Source organism: Rhinolophus sinicus, chromosome 13 (genome assembly GCF_057876585.1).
Source record: "Rhinolophus sinicus isolate RSI-liver-muscle chromosome 13, RSI-T2T, whole genome shotgun sequence".
Lineage (NCBI taxonomy): Eukaryota > Metazoa > Chordata > Mammalia > Chiroptera > Rhinolophidae > Rhinolophus > Rhinolophus sinicus.
In genome coordinates this window covers 36,596,854-36,619,044 of record NC_142513.1, presented here as the reverse complement: position 1 = coordinate 36,619,044, position 22,191 = coordinate 36,596,854, and the positions used below count along the sequence as shown (strand labels likewise).

At 36.0% G+C, this 22,191-nt stretch overlaps 1 protein-coding gene across 6 annotated transcripts in view; it reads right to left on the bottom strand.

Annotated features, from left to right (window-relative positions):
• MACROD2 (mono-ADP ribosylhydrolase 2) overlaps window positions 1-22,191 on the bottom strand; it is a 2,124,656-nt gene that overhangs the window by 44,898 nt on the left and 2,057,567 nt on the right. For 4 of the 6 annotated variants that reach the window (XM_074317442.2, XM_074317444.2, XM_088789269.1 and 1 more), the window contains 2 exons: window positions 12,023-12,097; window positions 11,665-11,757 (listed from right to left, as the gene is read on the bottom strand). In XM_074317442.2, coding sequence (XP_074173543.2) covers window positions 11,665-11,757; window positions 12,023-12,097 — 168 coding nt within the window. The remainder of the gene's footprint in view (window positions 1-11,664; window positions 11,758-12,022; window positions 12,098-22,191) is intronic. The other 2 variants (XM_074317443.2, XM_088789270.1) reach the window with 1 other exon arrangement.

Below are 22,191 nucleotides of genomic sequence, written 5' to 3'. Positions count from 1 at the left end.
CGGACACAGCCAGGGTTTCTCAGGGCACCACCAGTGCTTCTGGGCACGGCCAGACTTCCTGGACTTCTTAGGGTACCACTAGTTTCCCTGGGCACAGCTAGGATTTCTCAGGGCACTGCCACTCTCTCTGGAAACAGCCCGACTTCCTGGGCACAGCCAGGGCATCTTCAGGGCACAGCCAGACTTCCTGGACTCAGCCAGGGCTCTCAGGGCACTGCCACTCTCTCTGGGATACAGCCCGACTTCCTGGGCACAGCCAGGGTATCTTCAGGGCTCAGCCAGACTTCCTGGACTCAGCCAGGGCTCTCAGGGCACTGCCACTCTCTGTGGGCACAGCCATACTTCCTGGACACAGCCAGGGCTCTCAGGGCACTGCCACTCTCTGTGGGCACAGCCACACTTCCTGGGCTCGGCCAGGGCTCTCAGGGCACTGCCACTCTCTCTGTGCCTCTCAGGGTACCCTGCTGGAACAACAGCGACTCACAATCAAGGTGCTTACATATTCTCAATGGTGGCCAGTCAAGAGACAAAAGCAAATATCCCCCAGTTCCACTAACAACAGTTCCCAAACAAACAGTCAAGCGGTCCATTAAATTAGGGATGGAAAGCAATTCCCCATAGTCCATAGTCATTCGCCAGGGCTGTCCTGGGGGTGAGGGACAACCTTGACCTCACCCTCGTCTCCCACGGAGGACTCAGCAAGCGTTTCCTCCTGGGACTACAAGTCCTGCATCCGGGCTGCCTGAGCAGGAACTTCCCGGCCCACAGGGCAGCAACAACCTTCGCTTTCTCTGGCCTATGCTGGTTGGGGAACCGTCCACATCTTTCCACCTCTCCACGGGGCTCTGTTTCTCCAGCAGCTGCATGGCTTTTCCTGTGCTGGTGGGAGAACCGTCCACATCCTCCCACCCCTCCACGGGGGTCCAGCTCTCCGGCAGCTGCTCCTCCTGGTCTTCCTCGGACTGGGTGTTCATACACACAAACTGCTCCACCGCCCTTCGGGGAGCTTTGGCCGGCCCCATACCCTGCTCGCTGCGCCATTTGTCATACGGGGAGGCCTGCAGGGTCTCTGGTCCCGCTCCCCTCATAACGCAGGATATGGTGAGGCCAAAAAGGAACACCCACGGAGCCATAGGTAGGGGAGTCATACCACTATATTCTCTCTGGCGGCACTATACTCTCACTGGAGGCTGGATCCACAGTCCGCAAACCACCATCCACGCTTGCCAGCCCAGCCGCCATCTTCTTGCTAGCCCCCATTCTTTCTCCTCTTTTCTTCCTCTCTCTGCTAGCGTAGCCACAGCAGTTATATTAGTGGCCAATGGCTCACTGGTTACAGCTGACGGCCAACTAGCCACAGCTGATGGCCATGCAATCACAGTTGGCCATTTACTACCTGAGCCAACACCTTTCTATGTGAGGCCGAGAGCCTGGAAACTACTTTCTGGGGCTCTGCCCCCACAATACCCCATAGCATATGTCAGGCGGGGCGGCCTGGGGGGGTCTCTGCTCCCGCTCCCCACATAAGAATGCAGGATGTGGTGAGGCCAAAAAGGAACACCCACGGAGCCATAGGTAGGGGAGTCATACCACTACGGTCTCACTGGAGGCTGGATTTACATGACGTGCGACCTGCTGTCCGCTTTGCTGCCAACCGACCAACTCTCCTCGACTCCCCTCGACTCCCCAACGTAGCCGCGGCAGTTATATTAGTGGCCAATGGCTCAATGGTTACAGCTGATGGCCAACTAGCCACAGCTGACGGCCATCTACTACCCGAGCCAGCACCCCTCCATGTGAGGCCAAGAGCCTGGAAACTGCTCTCTGGGGCTCTGTCCCCACAGCATAACACTACTCACTACACACTTCCCATGTTTTAAAAGTAAATTTCCTCTAAATCATGATTGCAATGTCCACTAAAGTTGTGGCATATATATAAAATCCTCATTATAGGCACATATCCATATCGATGCATCGCTATTCAAAAAGAAACTGATAAGTTCATTTGAGGTTTTTTAAAAAACGTCAGTCTCATCAAACGTAGGCATTGGTTTTTTTAATATGAAAAAGATGGTAGTGGATTTACAAAGAATAATTCCCCTCTTACCCAAATCTTGGTAATGAGAAATTGACATGAGAATACACTTAATCACCCTTCTAGCCAACACCTGAGGCTTAGAGCCTCCCACTTGAGTGCTTGAGGAAAATACACATCCCACAATTCAAGGATGAGCCCTTGTCCCTCTCCTAACATCCCACAAAAAAATCCTGTGCTTCATATACTTAAGCACTACTTCACTCCATTTCAATAAAAATAGAATTCAATTTTGTCTCAAAAACTTGCTTTCTCACACGTATTGGGGAAAAGGGCTTGGGCTGTGGGATCAGCTGCTGCAATACATGTGGCTACTCAGAAATAAAGGGGTTTCACCACCACTCAAAGGCAGGGAGCAAATCTGCCTGCGCTTAATTAATTTAACCTCCTTATCAAATGCTAGGCACTACAAAGGAGGCTTACCAGCTAGCTTCCAACAGCCAAAGGATAAAACACTAAATGAAAAGGCTAAGAGATTTAGCAAACAAACTGTTTGCCATTTGGGAGTGACTCAGGGCTATCCAAAAAACACTCCTTGATTGAAATCAATTAAAAGGAACCAAACACTGACCCTGCTGAAGAGAGCTTAAATATCCCACCTGCCCAATAATGCTCCCAATGGAGCTCCAAAGCCCTGGAGGCCTCATGAATATTCTGAGAATTTAAAATACCAAAAGAAGGAGGGATGAGATAGAGGAAAGAGGTCTTTGCTTCTAAATAATAGCAGCTCTCCTGTGGTTTTGCATAGCCTTCCAGAATTCGCTTTTCAAGCTCTTTATTGAAATTGCTCAGGTCTTTAACTGATCTCCCGCGAGGGCTCAAAAGCCTTAAGCTAATTACATTTGGCTGAGATATGCTTGATGAGATGGGAAAAATATAAAGCTTTTGAAAGGGTGAAAAATCTCTAACCATCTGCTGGTGGTGTTACTAAAAGAACAATAGGGGAGAAGAAAGAGGAGGCAGCTAGCCAGAGTGGAAAGGTACAGAATTTCTTTAATTACGGGGTCAATGAGACTATTACTGCTTGGAATGTCAGGAAAGGCAGGCCAAACAAGTTTAGGAGACTATGCAACAACGGTGTTTAGCATATAAGCAAAGCCAAACATGGACACCAAAAAAGGGACACATTTTTGAGGGAGAAAGGGGAATTAGGTCAGCTTGGTTTAGAAAGTCATTTCTAATTAGAATTCACACGTAGTTTATGAAAAGGAGAGAAAGATATGCCTCTAAATTGTAATTAGGTTTCAAAACAACCTCTGTACTCTTTTCAGGTTATCTGTGGTCCTCAAAGGCAGTTTCAGAAGGAGCCCTGGTGAAGTGCGTTCTCTCTAATGCATCAGCCAGACATTCGCTTCTGTTAATCTTGGCAATCCAGGTGAACAGCCTGCCTTTAGCTTTCAAATCAATGCCCAGCTGTTAATTCAATATGGCAGCTTATGTGCATTGCTCTAAAAGCCCTGCTCAGAGTCTCCATTTATTTATTTATTTATTTATTTATTTATTTATTTATTTATTTATTTATTTATTTATTTAACTAATGTCCTCAAATTCAGCTGAGAAAATGTTAGATTTTGGGAGACAAACTGACTTAAATCAGATAGGGACTACTAAATCAAGTTTATTTTTACTTTGCATAGGGTAACTCCAGCAAGTTGAGCAGCAATGTCCAAAATCCTATTCTTTTTTTCAAATTTTGCAGAGGAAATGCCAGTTTCTTTCACATTACTACATCTTGCTTCTGTGTCTGAAGATGGGTAAAACGACTGAAATAAGAGGGAAAATTTCCCCCTCTTTTTTATACACCTTTCCTCAAAACCAGGGAAAAAAGTGACTCTTCAGTAGTGAACACATTTTTCAGATACACAACTCAGGATGCCCTTGGAGTACCCCAGGTCTGCTTTCCAATGGATAAACACAGTTCTCTTCTGCATGTAGTCCCTTTGTTCCCCTTTCCACATTTTCCCAGACCCAACACTGTGGGAAGGACACACTGGGCCATTGACCACGTGTGGGAAGAGAGGCCTAAAGGCAGATGATCTCAAAAATCCTGGGGTTCGAGTTGGAAAGAGGTCCTCGTCCTTACCACAGCCACCCTATGTCCAGTGATCCATCTGGGCAGGTCCTGGGAGGCCAGGGTGATGCTCAAAGACCTCCCATGGTGCCTGCTTTGAGTCAGCTGGTATGGATAACAAACAAGGGTTTTGCTAGTGGTTCTCAAAGTGTGATCCCTGGGCCAGCAGCATCAGCATCACTTGGGAACGTGTTAAAAACTCAAATTCTCACCTTCCCACCACCCCCAGATCTGCTCAATCAGGAACTTGAGGAGTAGGAACCAGCAATTCCTCCTTTAACCAGGCATCCAGGTAGTTTGGAGCTACTGAGAAGAGGCATGTTCAATATCATTCATCTATCTATCTATCTATCTATCTATCTATCTATCTATCTATCATCTATCTATCTATCTATCTATCTATCTATCTAATCTATCTATCTATCTATCTGGCTGGCTGGCTGGCTGGCTGGCTGGCTGGCTAGCTATCATCTAACATCTATCATCTATCTATAACCATTTTCTAGTCATCTATTAGCTTGGTGCAAAAATAATTGCGGTTTTTGCAATTATTTTTAGTCTTTTAAACCGCAATTACTTTTGCACCAACCTAATATATTTCATATTTAAACACTCCACACTCCAAAAAATAAAATAAAATAAAATAACTAAGGCAGAAGGAAAGGTCTATGGAATTTTCAAAAAGAACAGTCTAAATCTGGATGCAAAATACTAGAGTGGTGGTGTCATACAGAATGTGGTCCACGGACCAGCAGCCTTACTCTCATCTAGAAACTCAACAGAAGTGCAGATTCCCAGGCCCACTGGGACCTATTACATCAGAATCTCTGGGATCGGGTCCAATAATCTGTGTTTTAATGAACACTCTAATTTGTATATACAATGAAGTTTGAGAGCCACTATGCTAGAATAATATACCAACTATATTTGTGGTCAGTTGGGCCTTGCACTGTTAGAAAACTATTACGGTGAAGAAGTTCTTTACTCCCATTTTGTGGTGTTAGTCAGGGAGAGCCAAATTGGAAAGTTTGTTAGACATGAATTTTATATCTCCTTTATTTCCAGAAATGTATTGTTTGAATATTTATTTTTTCCAGACCAGAAAACAGAAACCAGCTCTTTCTTTTCCTCCCACCCTTCTTTCTTCTCTCCCTAATTTCTCCCTATCTTTTCATTTTTTTCTTTCCTCTTCCCGCCTCCCTTTCTTCATTTCCCTAATACCTTTACTGTAATTCCTTTCCTTCCAATCTCCTAGAGATGCATAACTATTCTACTGGCACTTACTGTGGCCATAGTAATTAGATTTACCTGAATTAAATTCCAGTTGTGCAACCAACAGAGACTGACATTAAAAAGGGATGGACCATGATAATAAAAATGCTGCCTAAATTAGCATGGATTATAGAAGATGGGATAACTTTATGGCAATTCCTAACTAGAACATGGAAAGATATTGGAGCCTCAGCTTTCTCTGGGGATCTATTAAAACAAGGTTCGGATGGATTTTCAACATGGTTCAGAGAAACCATGTTGAGAGGTAATGTATTCGTTTTCTACTGCTGTTGTAACAAGTTGCCATAAACTTAGTGTTTTAACATAACACACATATATTATCTCATAGTTCTGGAGGTCAGAAGTCAGAAACAGATTGTATGGAGCTAAAATCATGGTATTAGCAGAGTTACCTTCCTTCTGGAGCTCTGGGGAAGAATCCATTTTCTTACATATTCCTGTTTTTTGGAGTGCCTGCATTTGTCTCATGGCCCCCTGCATCTATCTTCAAAGCTGGCAACATAGCCTCTTGAAATCTCAAGCTCTCTCTCTCTCTCTCTTTCTCTCTCTCTTTCTCTCTCTCTCTCTCTCTCTTTCTCTCTCTCTCTCTCTCTCTCTCTCTCTCTCTTGCTCTCTCTCTCTCACACACACACACATACACACACACACACACACTGTATCTATATTTATCTTGTCTATTACTTATCCTATTTAGTTATATATAATTACTAGTTTTTATGCAAGTTTTATTTATTTTGCAACATTATCATATAAGGTTGTTGATAATATTCTGTTAATGGGAAGAAGAAGAGTAATATAACACAGTATGAAATAACCATTAATTTTGAAAAGTATTCCCTTATATTAAAATACATGTCCACATTTTAAAATGTTATAAACCATATATCTCTTGATCCTGATTATTATGATTTTATGAACTATGCTCAAAAGTATATGAAAAATGAAGGACAGGTGAAATAATTTTTGTGTATAGTTGAGGAATAAACTAAATATGATAAATAGAAAAGAAACCTCTTGAAATATGTCTCTAAGAAGACATATCCATTTTTCCCCTATTCATTCCTATTTCTCTGCAGTTTTTTTCTATTAGCTTCAATTAAAATCCAAGGCTAATAAACAATGACATCTCTGAAAAATGAACAGATGTGCTTCTATGTCAAAAATGTAAACTCTGACAAGATGGTATTTATTGTTTGGAAACATGACCGATTCATCTGACAATACTTCCTTTAAAAGTTCACAATGAATAAAGTGATCATACGCAATCAACCCAAACGCTTGCTATTGTTGAAATGCTTACCTCTCTTTTTTTAATTTTTTATCATTGCAGCAGATGTCATGAAATAAATGTAGTGAAACATTCAAGCAGCAAGCGCCCTAATTATTTCCATCTTGATTATGAAAACACATTGAAAGGTAAATCCTTGCAGTGAAATAAATGAAAAAAATAATTAACACTCAAAGTACTCCTTATACCACCTGCTCTTTATATATTGCGCTGAAATGAATGCACCTGATGTATAAAGAGTAATGAAAAGAAATTGAGTTTCCTTCTAAAACAAAGAGAAGAGTCACATTTAAATTTGAAAGCACATACTCCAACCAATATCTGAATCTAAGGTTATATATTAAAATTTGGATCGATGAGATTTTGGTCTTTACAATAGAATGTGTAAGTGAACATATTTACACATCTGTATTATCCCTATTAACCCCCCTCACTTTATAGATTAGACCTACATCTGTTAGTTCTTTCCCTTGATAGTCTTTCTGTAAAAATGGTTATGATTAGGATATTTAGTTCACGGTCCTAATGCAAATTTCACTTGTAGTATACTCAGGGAAAACAAAAATCAGTTCACTGGTAAATAAATGGAACCCCCTTTTAAGTACTGGGCCAAAAATAAATGTGTTTAAAGGAACCTTAAATTTTTATTCCGAGAGATTACTTCATATCATCCATAGGCTGAAATTCTTGGAGCCCAAGCCAGACTTCTTTGGGTCCCCTCTAATGAAGGTTAACATCAGAGGGACTCATTCTCCCCCATCCACCAGTGTGGGGCGGAGGTATGGACAGAGCACACACTGTACCTGTAGAAGGGCAAGACCTTGTGGGGAATAAACCTGTTCTCAAGCCTGCTAGCAGCCACTGATCATTATTCAAAAATAGTTTCATTTCATTTTTTCCACAACTTCAAGAAGCATGAGGATAAGTACATCTCTCACTGAAGAGGAAACTGGAGCTTCAAGAGGCTCAATCAGCTTACTCGTGGTTACAGCTAGCCAGTGTCAAAGCCAGAACTAAAAATCAGCTCTTCTAAATCTTAACCCTCTCTCTCTCTCTCTCTCTCTCTCTCTCTCTCTCTCTCTCTCTCTCTCACACACACACACACACACACACACACACACACACACATGCGCACTCATGTTATAGGATTCATATGAAATCATGAAAAGAAGTACAGAAAAAATCAATTGCATGTATGGTGTTCCTGGTGTCCATGGGGGATTGGTTTCAGGATCCCCCTTCCTCAGGATAACAAAATCCACATTAAGTCCCTTAGTCAGCCCTCAGTATCTGCAGGTTCTCTGTCCTGAGCCTAAGTACATGATAATCGGTATTTATTGCTGGCTTACAGTTGACTTTCTGCCTGTCTATATTGATCTTTTTCCAAGAAGACCTTACACCATAATACACCTTACGTCTTGATCAATTTTGGTCAACCTTAGGTAAATAGATAAAATATTACTATTCCATATTATAAATACTGAATGATACAAGAGAAATAATTGGGATGTATACATTGTATATAACACAGAAAAACAGTCCAATATATTCATAAGAAAACATAAATATAAATTACATGAAATAATAACACTATTAATACAGTTAAGATTTTATATCAAATATTTCTAAATTCAAATAGAAATTAAAATCTACAGAAAAATGTTTTAATGCTGGCTTTGTGTTTTATGTTAAGAGATCAGATCCTTTTTAGAAGAGATCTCCTGTAATATTACTTTCCTATTTGGTTATTAACCTAAGTAATGTTATTGTACACAATTTCATATGTGCTGCAGATCCTGCTGGGAAAGCAAAAAACTGGACTCATTTAGGAAGAAGCAATGTGGCTATATGAGAAAAGCTGCCATATGTGAAACCTCACTTTATGCCTGTTGAAATTTTTATATTTCAGGTCTCCTAGGGACATGTCCATTGTGCTATTGTGTAATTTTATCAGCATGAACTTCTGCTGAATATTTTCTCTTCTTTTCAAAATCCATATTTTGGTAGAGCTAACTTCAGAATTTAATGTTGCAACATCTGTGCCCGTACACCTGGGAGCCATAGAAGATGTATCCTGAAGATTATCTACATTTTCTAATCTTATAGAATGTTATAAAATGAGAGAAAAAGGTTATACATTTTGCCTGGTCTGAAATTTTTAAAAAGAAACCTCTTTCTGTCTCTTTACAAAGATTCTCAAAATAAAAAAGAACCGATATTTCTAAAGATATAAGAATATTCCTACAAATGTAATAGAAGACTCATTTGTTTTTGTTTGCAGATAAGAGTAAGTCTTACTACATATGTGCAACTTTTCATTAAGAGACACTGTGAATATACACAAAACCTGGAGCTATTTTCTCAAAATGTTTTCAAACAAGACACTTTAATAACTATATGAAATAAAACAAAAGAAAATTCTACTATTTTTATCTTGTTTACTATTTTTATTCTGTGGATCTACCAATAAATCAGTGACTTCTTTTAAAAATAGAAATTATGAATCATTATGTTATACAACTGAAACTAATGTAATAATATATGTCAATTACATCTCAATAAAAAATAAATAGGTGCAAGGGGGGTGGTAGATGAGTGTAAAGGGGATCAAATATATGGTGATGGAAGGAGAACTGACTCTGGGTGGTGAACACACAATGTGATTTATAGATGATGTAATACAGAATTGTACACCTGAAATATATGTAACTTTACTAACAATTGTCACCCCCATAAACTTTAATTACAACAAAATAAATAAAATAAAATAAAAAACAAATAAAAATCATGGTTGAATCAGCATTTCTTAAACAGAAGGTTGAGATCTTGACAAAGAAAAAGGACTTTATGAATAAGAGGGGTACCTGCCACCTCACCTACATTAATTATTTTATCTTTATAGAATAAAATATGCATATCGAAACTCCCTGCTGGAGACAGTGCTAAAAATGAAATGTGCAGAACAATTTGTTGTTGAAGGATAATGTGGAATATATGAAGTTTATAAGTATTAAAAATAGTAAGAACAGTTAAAGAACTTGAGGAACTACACATGTGGATTCTCTTCGCTTTTGTCATGAATTTATCAAATTATGATAAATACAAAACACTTATGGAGTGCTTTCTGTGTGCCAGGTATTGTTGTATTTGCTTTACATGTGTTAACTCAAATTTTCACCACAACTTTATATGATAAGTCCTTTCATCATTGCCATCTTACAGATAAAAAAAAAGGCATGGAAAGATTAAATAACTTGCCCAAGGTCACCCACCTTGGTAATGAGGGGCAGAGCTACCACACAACACCCTAAATCTACATTGCCCTTCTTTCCTTTGGTAACTTTTCTTATATTTAACAGAACAGTTTTTAACTCTTGTTTTGAAGCCAAGAATAAAATGATAAAGGTGATGTATTTTAAGTTCTTTCAAATTTTAACAGAGTTATTCAAGACAGGGCCAAGTTAAGTATCTGTGGTAAAGAAAGGAAGGGACAATGCAGTTAATTCAAGCCCACAAGCATTATTAATCTCCTACAGGGAAAAGTCAAATCCTAACTAAAAAAAAAAAAAAAATTCTACTTCAAAGTTTTTACAAGCAAGTAGCAGAATTTGACCTCACTTCTTTCTCACATGCTATTCCACCATTTGCAGAAGAGGATTGGTATTCTCACAACGGAGAGGGGCAAGGTGGGTAGTTAACCCTCCAGTAATTAGAGGAGTGTTGGAAGCTGGGAAGACGCAGGAAGAAGGGTAACACGTTTCTGTGTGCTGAACGGAAGCTTTCAAGGGTCTGTTATCGTCCTCAGACATAAAACACTCCGAATACACCATTTATTTGACTTGCCTGGAACATGGTGTCATGAGCCTGAACTAGGATTTGGAGTAGAAAACAGGTTATTAAAGGCATAGATATGGAAGAATATTGTGCTCTAAATGCACCGGAAAAATAAATGTCAAAATCGCTAACATGGCTTACTAATTAAACATCATCAATGTCCCTGCCAAGAAGAGTTCATAATTTGGAATCTATAGCTACTATTGACCTGATTTTACAATTGAGATCATGTCTGCATTTTAATTTGGAAACAAAATTCATCACTGTGTTCTATAAATAAGGCCTGTCAAGTTATTACCTTGCAACTGCTTTGCAAACACGTATTTATTCAAGAGCATCATTTATGATACAGTATACCAGAGAAATTATCTCAGTTTTTATTTCATAGTTTAGTTTCTTTAAAGAGATTGCTTTATATGTGAAAGTGGAATTATTCGCGTTCTTCAATAAATACTAAATTTCTTTGATAATAGTTTTTTTAAAAAGATTCTATCTCTATTCCAACATATTGGCTTCTTGCCCCAAATACTGGTTCAAAATTTACAAAGTGTTCATCCCTCCTATGTATTCAGAAATCATTATAATGCTCACTTATTTTTTAACAGTATTCAATATTGTGGTATCCTAATATTAGCAGAAAAGGTTGCAACTTAGAGTGTTCATATAATGTGCATATTTTACATACATTGCTTCCTTAACCACTATAAAGGATAATGGAATAAAAATCAATACAAACGTTTAATCTATTTGTTTTATAGCCATCTCAAATTTTCTAAGACTCTTCCTTCCAGTCCATAATTTCGATTTCTTATAAGCTTTCTCAATTTTTAAATTAAGTTGACTCTAAATGAAAAATAAAAACATCTTCATATCATTTGGAAGAACAAAAAACTCTTACAAGTATCTTCTTTTGCTACTTCTAGATTTTATTCTACTCTCAAAAGAAGTTTAGGATTAAAGAAATGTTTATTTCCCCCCCTTAACAGACTGCAATTTGCATGAGGATAACTCTGATAGTGAATTCTAAGCAGGAATCCAAAGAAACCCTCTATTCTTGATGAGTTAATTTAAGAGCAATCCTACCTTTTTCACTTTCCTTTTCTTCCTGGTCATCTGTGAGTGGAACCACTTCAGGTTGCTCTACAATAGTGGCATCTTCTTGATTTGATGAAAGCTCTAAATAGAATAAGACAGAAGGATACTCAGGGATGTTTCAGTTGAAATCATTGACAAAACACAGTGACTATAGCATAGGAAGTTAAAAGTTCTTTTTTATTTTCCCTCAAATTTTAACAGGCACACGAAACAGAACACTATTGCCATTCTCTAGAAATCATTGCCTAAATCATCATGCACACCACTCACACAAAGTATATATAGGGGTCATGGTTCACAGTTTCATCTTTTTTTTTTTTATAACAATATGCTCTGGTTCCAATACCTTCTGTTTCCATGTATGAGTTCTGTGACTCTGTTTCAATTTTTATTTCATTCTTCATTGACTCATTCTCTTGTCCTGTTAAGAACAGTGATTAAAAAATAAATGTGATATGCATGACCATAGCTTTATCCCCGGTTTGGAAAAGCAAAATTTTCAGAAACCATGCTTTGGTCATACATGAAGAGGTAGAGAAAAGCACTGAACCAAAGCAGAGGATGAAGATATTTTACAAATCATCAATCTATGTCAATTTTTTTATGAGAAATATCTAGATAATTAAGCAAAAACTCTTTTTTGAGCTAATTGGTGTAATTAGTATTCAGCTTGTGAATGCACTGAACATTGATGGACACAACCTGGAAGTTTTTAAATGTTAAATAACTTCTGGGCTGCATGGGTTAACTACCTTTAATTTCCCTTTAATATACTGATATTTCCTGTATCAATGGCTGCTAGAAAATTAAAACACTACTTGCATTTTCATTCTTCCATCAATAGAGCATGAAAAACTTGAGTAATGTGAACACTCACAGATTGGATCACCTAACATCTCAACCATTCTCTTAAGACACAGACTAAATATAGTGAAAGTCAGGAGAGAATTCAGCCAACTTTTCATTATGCTGGAGCTGATTATCCAGTAATATTTTGTTTCTTCCACACCCCCTGGTTTCTCCTTCCCCTTTAGAAAATGTTTGTGCTCATTAAGAGAGGAAATTGAAATCTCTCCACTTTTCCTCATTTTAGTGAAAAATGTTATGCTTAGGAAATCCAGAGCTAGGGTTGGTTATTGGCACAAAGGATAAGCACTCTGCTTGGGTACATCCCTGGGGTAGATTGCATTATTGTTCCAGCTTGTCCCTACTTCTTCCTGTAAGAGGGTTTTCTCTACTTTTCTGTCTGTGACTGCGTGGCCTGTAGTGGCCCCTGTGGGACAAGTGTATATTCTCATCTGTTGATGCCAAACCTATTCTTGTGACTAGGTTTAGAAAATAGCTCAGCAATGGACATAATGTGGAAACTTCAAGGTCCACTATACGTTTCCTCCTGCTCTCTTGCTCCTAATAGAGTGAGCTCCTTCAGCCTAGACCCTGGAATAAAAACATTTGGAGCAGAATCAAGCAGACATGACAAGCCTTTGTTGTTGTAAGATAATGGGACTTTCAATTATTTAGTTTTTTGTTAGAGCAGCAAACTGTCTTATACAATCTCTCTTTTTTATAGAGGTCTCTTTAATAAAACTAATCTTAAACTATCCACTATACTACTTTCCCTTGGTTCATTCTCTGCTAGAGTGACCAACAAAGCAAAAAAAATTAAAAAAATAAACTAAAAAAAGGGTTTTGTTTTTACTTTAAAAAAAATGAGTTTCAGGTGTATAAAACAACATAGTGGTTAGACATTTATATACCTCGAAAGTGATAACTCCAACAAGTCTACTACCCATCTGACACCATACTTAGCTATTACAATACCATTGACTATATTCCTTATTCTGTACTTTACATCTATTGACTATATATATATATATCTATATATATCTATAGATATATATAGATATATATATATATATATATGTACATATATATATATATGTATATGTATATATATATATATAAAATTACAGTTGACATTCAATATTATTTTATATTAGTTTCAGGTGTATAGAGTAGTGGTTAGGCATTTACATAGTTTATGAATTTATCCCACTGATAAGTCTAGTACACATCTGACACTAATACATAGTATTTACAATATTATTGATTATATTCCCCATGCTGTATTTCACATTCCTGTAACTATTTTGTAACCACCAATTTGTACTTCCTAATTCCTTCATCTTTCTCACCCACCTTCCCAACCCCTCTCCCATTTAGCAAAGATCAGTTTGTTCTCTGTATCTGTGAGTCTATTGCTGTTTTGTTTGTTCATTTATTATGTTCTTTAGATTCTACATACAAGTGAGATCATATGGTATTTGTCTTTCTCAGTCTGACATGTTTCACTTAGCATAATACCCTGTAGGTCCAACCATGTTGTTGCAAATGGTAAAAAGAGTCATTCTTTTTTTAGTGCTGAGTAATAGTCCATTGTACAAATGTACCACAATTTCTTTTATCCAGTCATCTATTGTTGGGCATTTCTGTTGTTTCCATATCTTGGCTATTGTGAATAGCACTGCAGTAAACATAGTGGGGCATATATCTTTTCGAATTTGTGTTTTCGTTTTGTTTGTTTTTTTTATAAATACTGAGGAGTAGTTTTATTTTTAATTTTTTGAAAAAACTTAAAACTGTTTTCCATAGTGGCTACACCAATTTGCAATCCAACCATCAGTGCACAAAGTTCCCTTTTTTCCACATCCTCGCCAGCACTTGTTTGTTGATTTATTGATGGTGGCCATTCTGACAGGTGTGAGGTGATATTTCATTGTGATTTTTATTTGCATTTCTCTGATGATTAGTGCCGTTTAGCATCTTCTCATATGTTTATTGGTCATATGTATGTCCTTTTTGGAGAAATGTGTGTTCAGGTCCTCTGCCCATTTTTTTTATTGGTTTGTTTGTTTTTTTGGTGCTTAGTTGTATTATAAATTTTGGACGTTAACCACTTATCACGTGTTTTATTGGCGAATGTCTTCTCCCATTCAGTAGGATATCATTTTGTTTTGTTGATGGTTTCTTTCGCTGTGTAAATTTTTGTTTTATGTTGTCCCATTTGTTTATTTTTTCTTTTGTTTCCCTTACCTGAGGAGATATACCAGTAAAAATATTAATAAGGGTAATGTCTGAGGGATTATTACCTATGTCTTCTTTCAGGAGTTTTATGACTTGGGGTCATACATTTGACTCTTTAACCTATATTGAGTTCATTCTTGCATATGGAGTAAGAAGGTGGTCCAGTTTCATTTTTTTCATGTATCTGTCCAGTTTCCCCAACAACATTTATTGAATAGACTTTCTTTACCCCAGGGTATATTATATTCTTGATTCCTTTGTCATAGGATTAAATGACCGTACAGGGATGGATTTATTTTTTGGCACTTTATTCTATTCCATTAATCTATGTGTTTTTGATTACTATGGCCTTGTAGTATAGTTTGATATGAGGTAGCGTGATACCTCCAACTGTGTTCTTCTTTCTCACAATTGTCATGGCTGTTTGAGGTCTTTAATGGTTCCATATAAATTTTAGGATTATTTGCTGTAGTTTTGTGAAAAATACCACTGGTATTTTGATAGGGATTGTATTGAATCTACAGATTGCTTTTGGTAGTATGGACATTTTGACTATATTAATTATTTCTATCCATGAGCATGGTATATGCTTCCATTTAGTTTTATCTTCTTTAATTTTTTTCTTTAATATTTTATAATTCTCTGAGTACAAGTCTTTTACTTCCTTGGTTAAATTTATTCCTAGGTATTTTATTTATTTATCTTCATGAAATTATAAATAAGGTTGTTAATTTCACTTTCTGATAGTTCATTCTTGGTGTATAAAAATGCAAAATATATCTGAATATTAATTTTGTATCCTGCTACTTTACTAAATTCATTTATTAGTTCTAATAGTTTTTTGGTGGAATCTTTGGGGTTCTCTCTATATAGCATTATGTCATCTCTAAATAATGACAGTTTTACTTCTTTCATTCCAATTGAGATGCCTTTTATATCTTTTTTAAAAATATTTTTTTGACATTCATATCTCTTGAGCTCAATTTTAATCAACAGAATCTGATTTTGGTCATTGAAAGTAAAAATCTCAAGCTGTCTTTGATGCCCTTCTCTTAACACTCCTAAAATTCAATGAAATACCAAGGTTTGATGATTCTGAAAAATGTTTCTCTTTTCCCACCATCCAGTAGCCTTCACCTTTACTCATTCAGGGATATATTATGTCCCACTTGGATCTATCATTTTCTTCTCTTGTAATCTATCTTGTAAATTGCTAACAGTAATATATTTTTAAATATGGATTTGATCAGACCTTTTCCCTGCTGATAAATCCCATCCACCCCCATTTCTCCCAACTACTACTCAAAGTATGGTTCATGGGTAAACCACATTGGAATTACCTGGGAGCTTTCCAAAATACAGGATTTCAGGCCTCATCTCAGACCTACAGAATCATAGTCTGCATTTTAACTAAATCTCTAGGTGATCTCTATGTACATTAAATCTTGAGAAGCACTAGCCTAGAGAATATATTTGGTAATTATTAATTCCATAAAAATGCCAGAATTTGCCTAAACGTTTCATAAACATTTTCTCTAATCATCATATTAGCCCTGTCAAGTAAGTATCATGATCCCCATTCTGCTTTCAAAATTTATAGCTAGGCTTATCTGACTACAAATCCTTTTTTCCTGGAAACAGCTTCAAATCATAATGAGTTTAGACTTAGTTTCATTATTATGTTTTTAAAGGGCCCAAAAACTAGGTAATATCTTAGATTCCCTCTATCTTTGGCATTATGTAAGGATATATCTCCTGGTAAAGGTTCTAGGCACCACTAACATTTGCTTATTGGGAAGATAATACTGAGAGGAACTTTCACTGTTTATTGAGTGAGCATCATTCTCTATCACTGTTGATACGGGGAACTCCCAGGTCATTGCTGGGACCTGTAACTCATTTGTGATCTGGCTTTATCTGCACATGGAAGGGAAAGAGTAGAGCATTCAGCGTGTAGAAGCAGCCACTCTATATTCTGCTCTGTCTCCAGTCCCAGTGCTCCACTTGATAAATTTTCAGAGGAATTCTATCAAAAATAGGAAGATCACAATTCAACAGGGCCTGGTTAGGGTTAGGGTTAGGAGCACTGCTGATATGGTGGGACTGCCGGAGATGGCAGCATACAGTGGTTGATGAATACTAGGGTTTTTCTCTATGACTTCTAAGGTCTGGCACTTCACTTTGAGGATGAGAGGCCATTGCAAGCTTTTTTTTTTTGGAATGTTTCTCTCCCCTGCCTTTCTTACTTGTCCCCATTCTTGATGTGTTTGACCTGTGTGCTTAACATATTTTGGCGATCTTTTCTTGAAATGGAAATGCATATATTTTCTTTGTAATTTTTCTGAAATAAAGTTAGTAAAAAATGGGGGAAGAAATATGGTGCACAGTTTTGAAATCTAAGAATAATTGTATTTGATCCTTCCTGACTCAGGATTTGACATATTACACAGAGGAGGTATGTGTGAGCTACTTGCCCCACAACCAGACCTGCTGTGTATTAATGATGATTCCAGTGCACCTGCCTTTCTCTTTAGTGCACTCAGACATTCCACATTCCATCCTGTTGTCTTGACCCCCATGGGGCAAGTTTTATGTTTACCTCTCCAAATTCAGTCTAGTTCAATTGTACCCACTGTCCTTTGCCCTAATCCCTCCTGGCAGGGGAGACAAAAGAACATAAAGGATCCCGCAGTTTATATGTATATTTTTTTATACAGTGAATTCAATCATTCATACTAATAGGAGGGGACCATTAGAACAGATAACCCCAAAATCCATTCACTTTTCCTTAGAAAAAGATCACATGATTGTGTCTTTGGAGCCCTGGTAAATAAGTTTGGCTCAAGCTAATGTTTTAATTAATTTGCATAAAAATTGGTCTGGGAACATCAGTCTGGAATTAAACATTTCTAGAAGATAAATCTAAATTCACTTTGTAAATGGACTATTTTTAACCAATAGCAACAACAATATAGTTTTATTGTTTGTAGATGATTAGATGCTCATATCTTCCTAAGAACAAAAACTTTGTTTCTTTGATGCTTGTCTTAAAGATAATGGAGATTGTGTCCTTTTGATAAACCTAAAACTTGATTGCTGCTATTATTCAAAATTGTACTTTTTCCCATCTTAAAATACCCCAGATTAAGAGCAAAATTTGGTTATCTTTTAATCATCCTTAGTTTTCTCCTAGGGCAAATAAAACTTTCCTAATATAAATTATTTCTAAAATTATTATTTTTCAGTAGTTACAAAAGAAAGGCAATTTCCTTACAGAAACACTGAAAAATACATACAAGTATTGATAATTATGGATAATTTTACAACTAAGGGATCACCACTATTAATATTGTATATTGCCATTATTTTGTGTATATACATAGGTATGTATAATATATATATATATGTGTATATATATATATATATATATATATAAGTGTACGTGTGTGTGTACATATATATGCGTTATGTGTGTGTTTCTTTGTGTATATGTCTGCATACACACACACATACAGAAATATATAAATATATCCTGGAATCAAAATGAATTTACATTTTTATTCTTGCTTTTTTAATTTATATTTTATAAGCATCTGTCATTACAATTTTTTTAGAAATCTTATTTTTAAAAGAGGCATTATATTCCATGCTATAAATACATTTTTAGATGTTTCCCTTTTTTTGCTGTTATTAAATAGAGTATTGCAATGAACATTTTTGAGAATAAATATCTCCATGATTTTGGTGAGTGTTAATTTATGATAAATTCCTAAAACATAATTCTTGGATTAAAATATGAACATTTTATATGTATTAGATTTAGTCAAAATTGCTGATGAGGAGGTTATGCTCATAAGTCTCCCACCAATGGTGTGTGAGCATGTTTGAAAACCCTATTTATACCAATTTGGTGTATTTTCAATCCTACTTAAATATCTGATATTCAAAAGGAAAAGACACTGAAATCATGTTTTATCTGCCTTTTTTAAGTAATGGTGAGATAGGTCATGTCTTCATATTTGTAATGACTATCTTTCGTTTTTGTAAATTATAATTGAGTTCTCTGTCCATTTTCCTATTGGGTTGCTTATATACAGAGGGTGCCAAAAAATGTATACATATTTTAAAACTATTAAAATTGTAATACTCAATATATATCAATAACAAATGATGAACACAAGTCACATTTGACTCTGCAATTACAAAAGGTACTCAAAGTGGTTACCATCAATGTCCAGACACTTCTGATTATGGCAAACTACTGCTTGAACAACGTTGACCAAAGTGTCCACTTGTACACATTTTTTTGGCACCCCCACATTTATTTTTTTCTTATTGATATATGAAGTATTTATTTTTGTAATAAGGAAATTAATTCTTTGGCATTTAAGCTGAGAATACTTTTTCCCAGTTTAGAGTTTGATTATAAACTTTATTTATCATGTCAAAATTTATACATTCAGTTCTAGCTATTTCTCTCTTACATGACATATACCCACACACATACTGCAGATATATATGTTATGCATGTATTTCATAACATATGTGCATACAGTCATGTCTCTGTGTATATATGAGTATTAACAGTTCAAAAAGTCATCTTTATTTCAAAATTTAAAGAAAATACCCCTTGTTTCTTTCCATCCAGTATTGTTATAGTTTTAGTTTTACATTTCATCTTTTCTCCTTCTAGAATTTAAGGTGGCATAAGGAATGAGATAAGGATGCAGTTTATTTTTCCAAATGGCCAAATAGTTGTCTTAATACCATTTATTGAGTCATCTGTTTTTGAATGTCAGCCTAAATATGTACTGAAATCCCATATTACCTTGGGTCTATTTCTAAACTCTTTATTCTGTTTCATTGATTAGTCTGTGCATGCCTACAATAGGACTACACTGTGAATCACATTTTTCAAAGATTTCATGTCATTTTCAGTCTGTTTATTCTGTCATTGATTGAAAATTTTATATCTATGAATTCTTCATTGCATTTCCAATAGGGTTTTACTTATATTGTATCTTTCCATATCATCTGATACATAAAAACCCATGATTTATTTAATCAGGGATTTAAATTTTATTGATATAAAATGACAAACTTTCTCACTTAAATCTTTTTTTCTAGAATTCTAACTGGATAGATTCTAAAGTAGTTTTTCATGTTTTCTTTCGGTGTTCATTTCTCAAATATCCCTTTTTCTAACTTTGTATTTTTAAACCTATACTATTTTATTGAAATTAATTCAATCTGAGTGGTTTTAACACTTAATAAAGTAAACTAATTACATTTACTATCATAACTATTTGCATGTCTTTCCGTCATCGTATTTGATAATACTGTGTTTGTGTTATGCTGCTACTCATTTATTATTATTATTTGCACTGCTGAATATACTCTCATGTTTGGTATATCTTTTTCAAAAATTTTAAAAGTAAGATATCTTTCCTTAATTCTATTATTTAATTCTAATTCTGATTATCACAAAAATTTTCAAGTTATTCTTAAACTTAATATGTTGTCAGAACCCATAACATAGTCAGATTTTTAGTTTTTCATTACTTTCATGGAAGTCAGCATTATGTGCAACATCGCCCGCCCCCACCATTGCCCCAATCCACACCATAATCTTTGTTTAATAAATTGTGCCATTAATACTTCTTTTCTTTTCACTCTTCCTCATTTCCTTCCTTATTTCCTCCTTTTCTTCCTTCTTTTAATTATTTTATACAAATGCAACATGCATACGGGAAGGCACACAAAATATACAGAGCTCAAATAAAAGCAAGTAGAAAATCTGTATATCCTTAGGATAACCATCCAGCCTAGATGCCCATCTCACAGTCCAATCAAAACTTCTTCCCCAGCACCAAAGTTTAATTAACACCAACTTTCACTGTAACAACTACCTAGATTTCCTTTATTGTTTTACCACTTAAGCACATCTTTCTAAATATTATAGTCACTTTTCTTGCTATTTAAAGTTGGTGTAGATGATTTGTACAATATATATGCTTTTGTACCTTCTTTAGTTTAACATTGTTTGTAACATTCATCTATGGTTTTGCCTGTAAATATAGTTTCTGATGATGCTTCTGCTTCGTACTTATATTTGTTCCTCAGTATATAACTTGGTCTTTTTTCTCTGATTGTTTCTGAGAGTTTTCTCTTTTTCACTGGTGCTGGGCTAATTGATTATGATGTGCTTGTATATTGATTATGATGTATACTTTTATCTATTTTTTTGTGTTTTAGGGTCATAGAATTTCTTGGCTATGTGGGTTCATAATATTCATGAAATTTCTGAAGAATTCCAGCCATTGTTACTTCAAATATTTTTTCTGCCACCCTGTCCCATGCCTGCCTTCAGAGATTTCGGAATTGGAATTGGAATTACCCTTGGAGTTGATCCATATCTCAGTGACACTCTTCTTTTTCTTCAGTCATTAATTCTCTCTGTATTTCAGTTTGGATAGTTTTTATTGCTACATCTTCAGATTCACTAATCTTTTCTTCTGTAGTGTTGACTTTGCCATTATGTCCATAAAGTATAATTTTCATCTCAGCCACTGTTTTTTCATTCAATTAGTATCGCTAATTAACATGGGTAATCCTTCTTTTAGCTTCTGGAAGATGTAGAATAAAATTATAATAATTTTAAATATGACCTTTTATGTTATTACCCCATTTGTGCCATTTCTGGAGGGATATTTATCAATTGATTTAATTTCTTCTATTGGTTATACTTGCCTGCTTTGTATTATTACTCCATTTGTGCCATTTCTGGATTGATATCTATCAATTGATTTATTTTTTTTCTATTGGTTATACTTGCCTGCTTCATCAAGAATTGGGCAGGGTCTGAGATTTTACTTTACTTGCAAATTAGCAAGTTGCTAGCCACAATTCCATGGATGCTGACAGAAGACATGACTACCAGGCTATGAAAAACAGTTTATTATTCAGAGCAATAGCAGTAGCCAGAGTACTTGTGCCTATTTCCTGAGTCTCAGTTCCCACAGGGAGACCAAGTGTTACCTGAATACTCAGTGGGTTGTATTACAGGGGGTGAATCTTGATCTTAGAGAATTTGAATATTATCATGGACAGTAAGCATGTATGCTCTTTAAACATGGGGAGAGAACTATTCTTATATTCCAAGGCTGTAAGCTAGCCTGTTCTTTCTCCTGAGGGGGACAGTTTCTCTCAATTCTGAGATTGTTCACTATACAAGCATCCTTGAAAAAATTGGGCAAAACAAAGGCAGTTAGAGCCTCTGCTTGTAGAATAGGCAGAAACACCAGAGATGCACAGAGATTGATCTTTTAATACTTCTTTTTATGCCCATTAATTTTGTCAGTTACTCTGATAAGTATGAGATATATTTTTATAAATATATTTGATATTCATTCTGGGATCAGTTAAGTTATT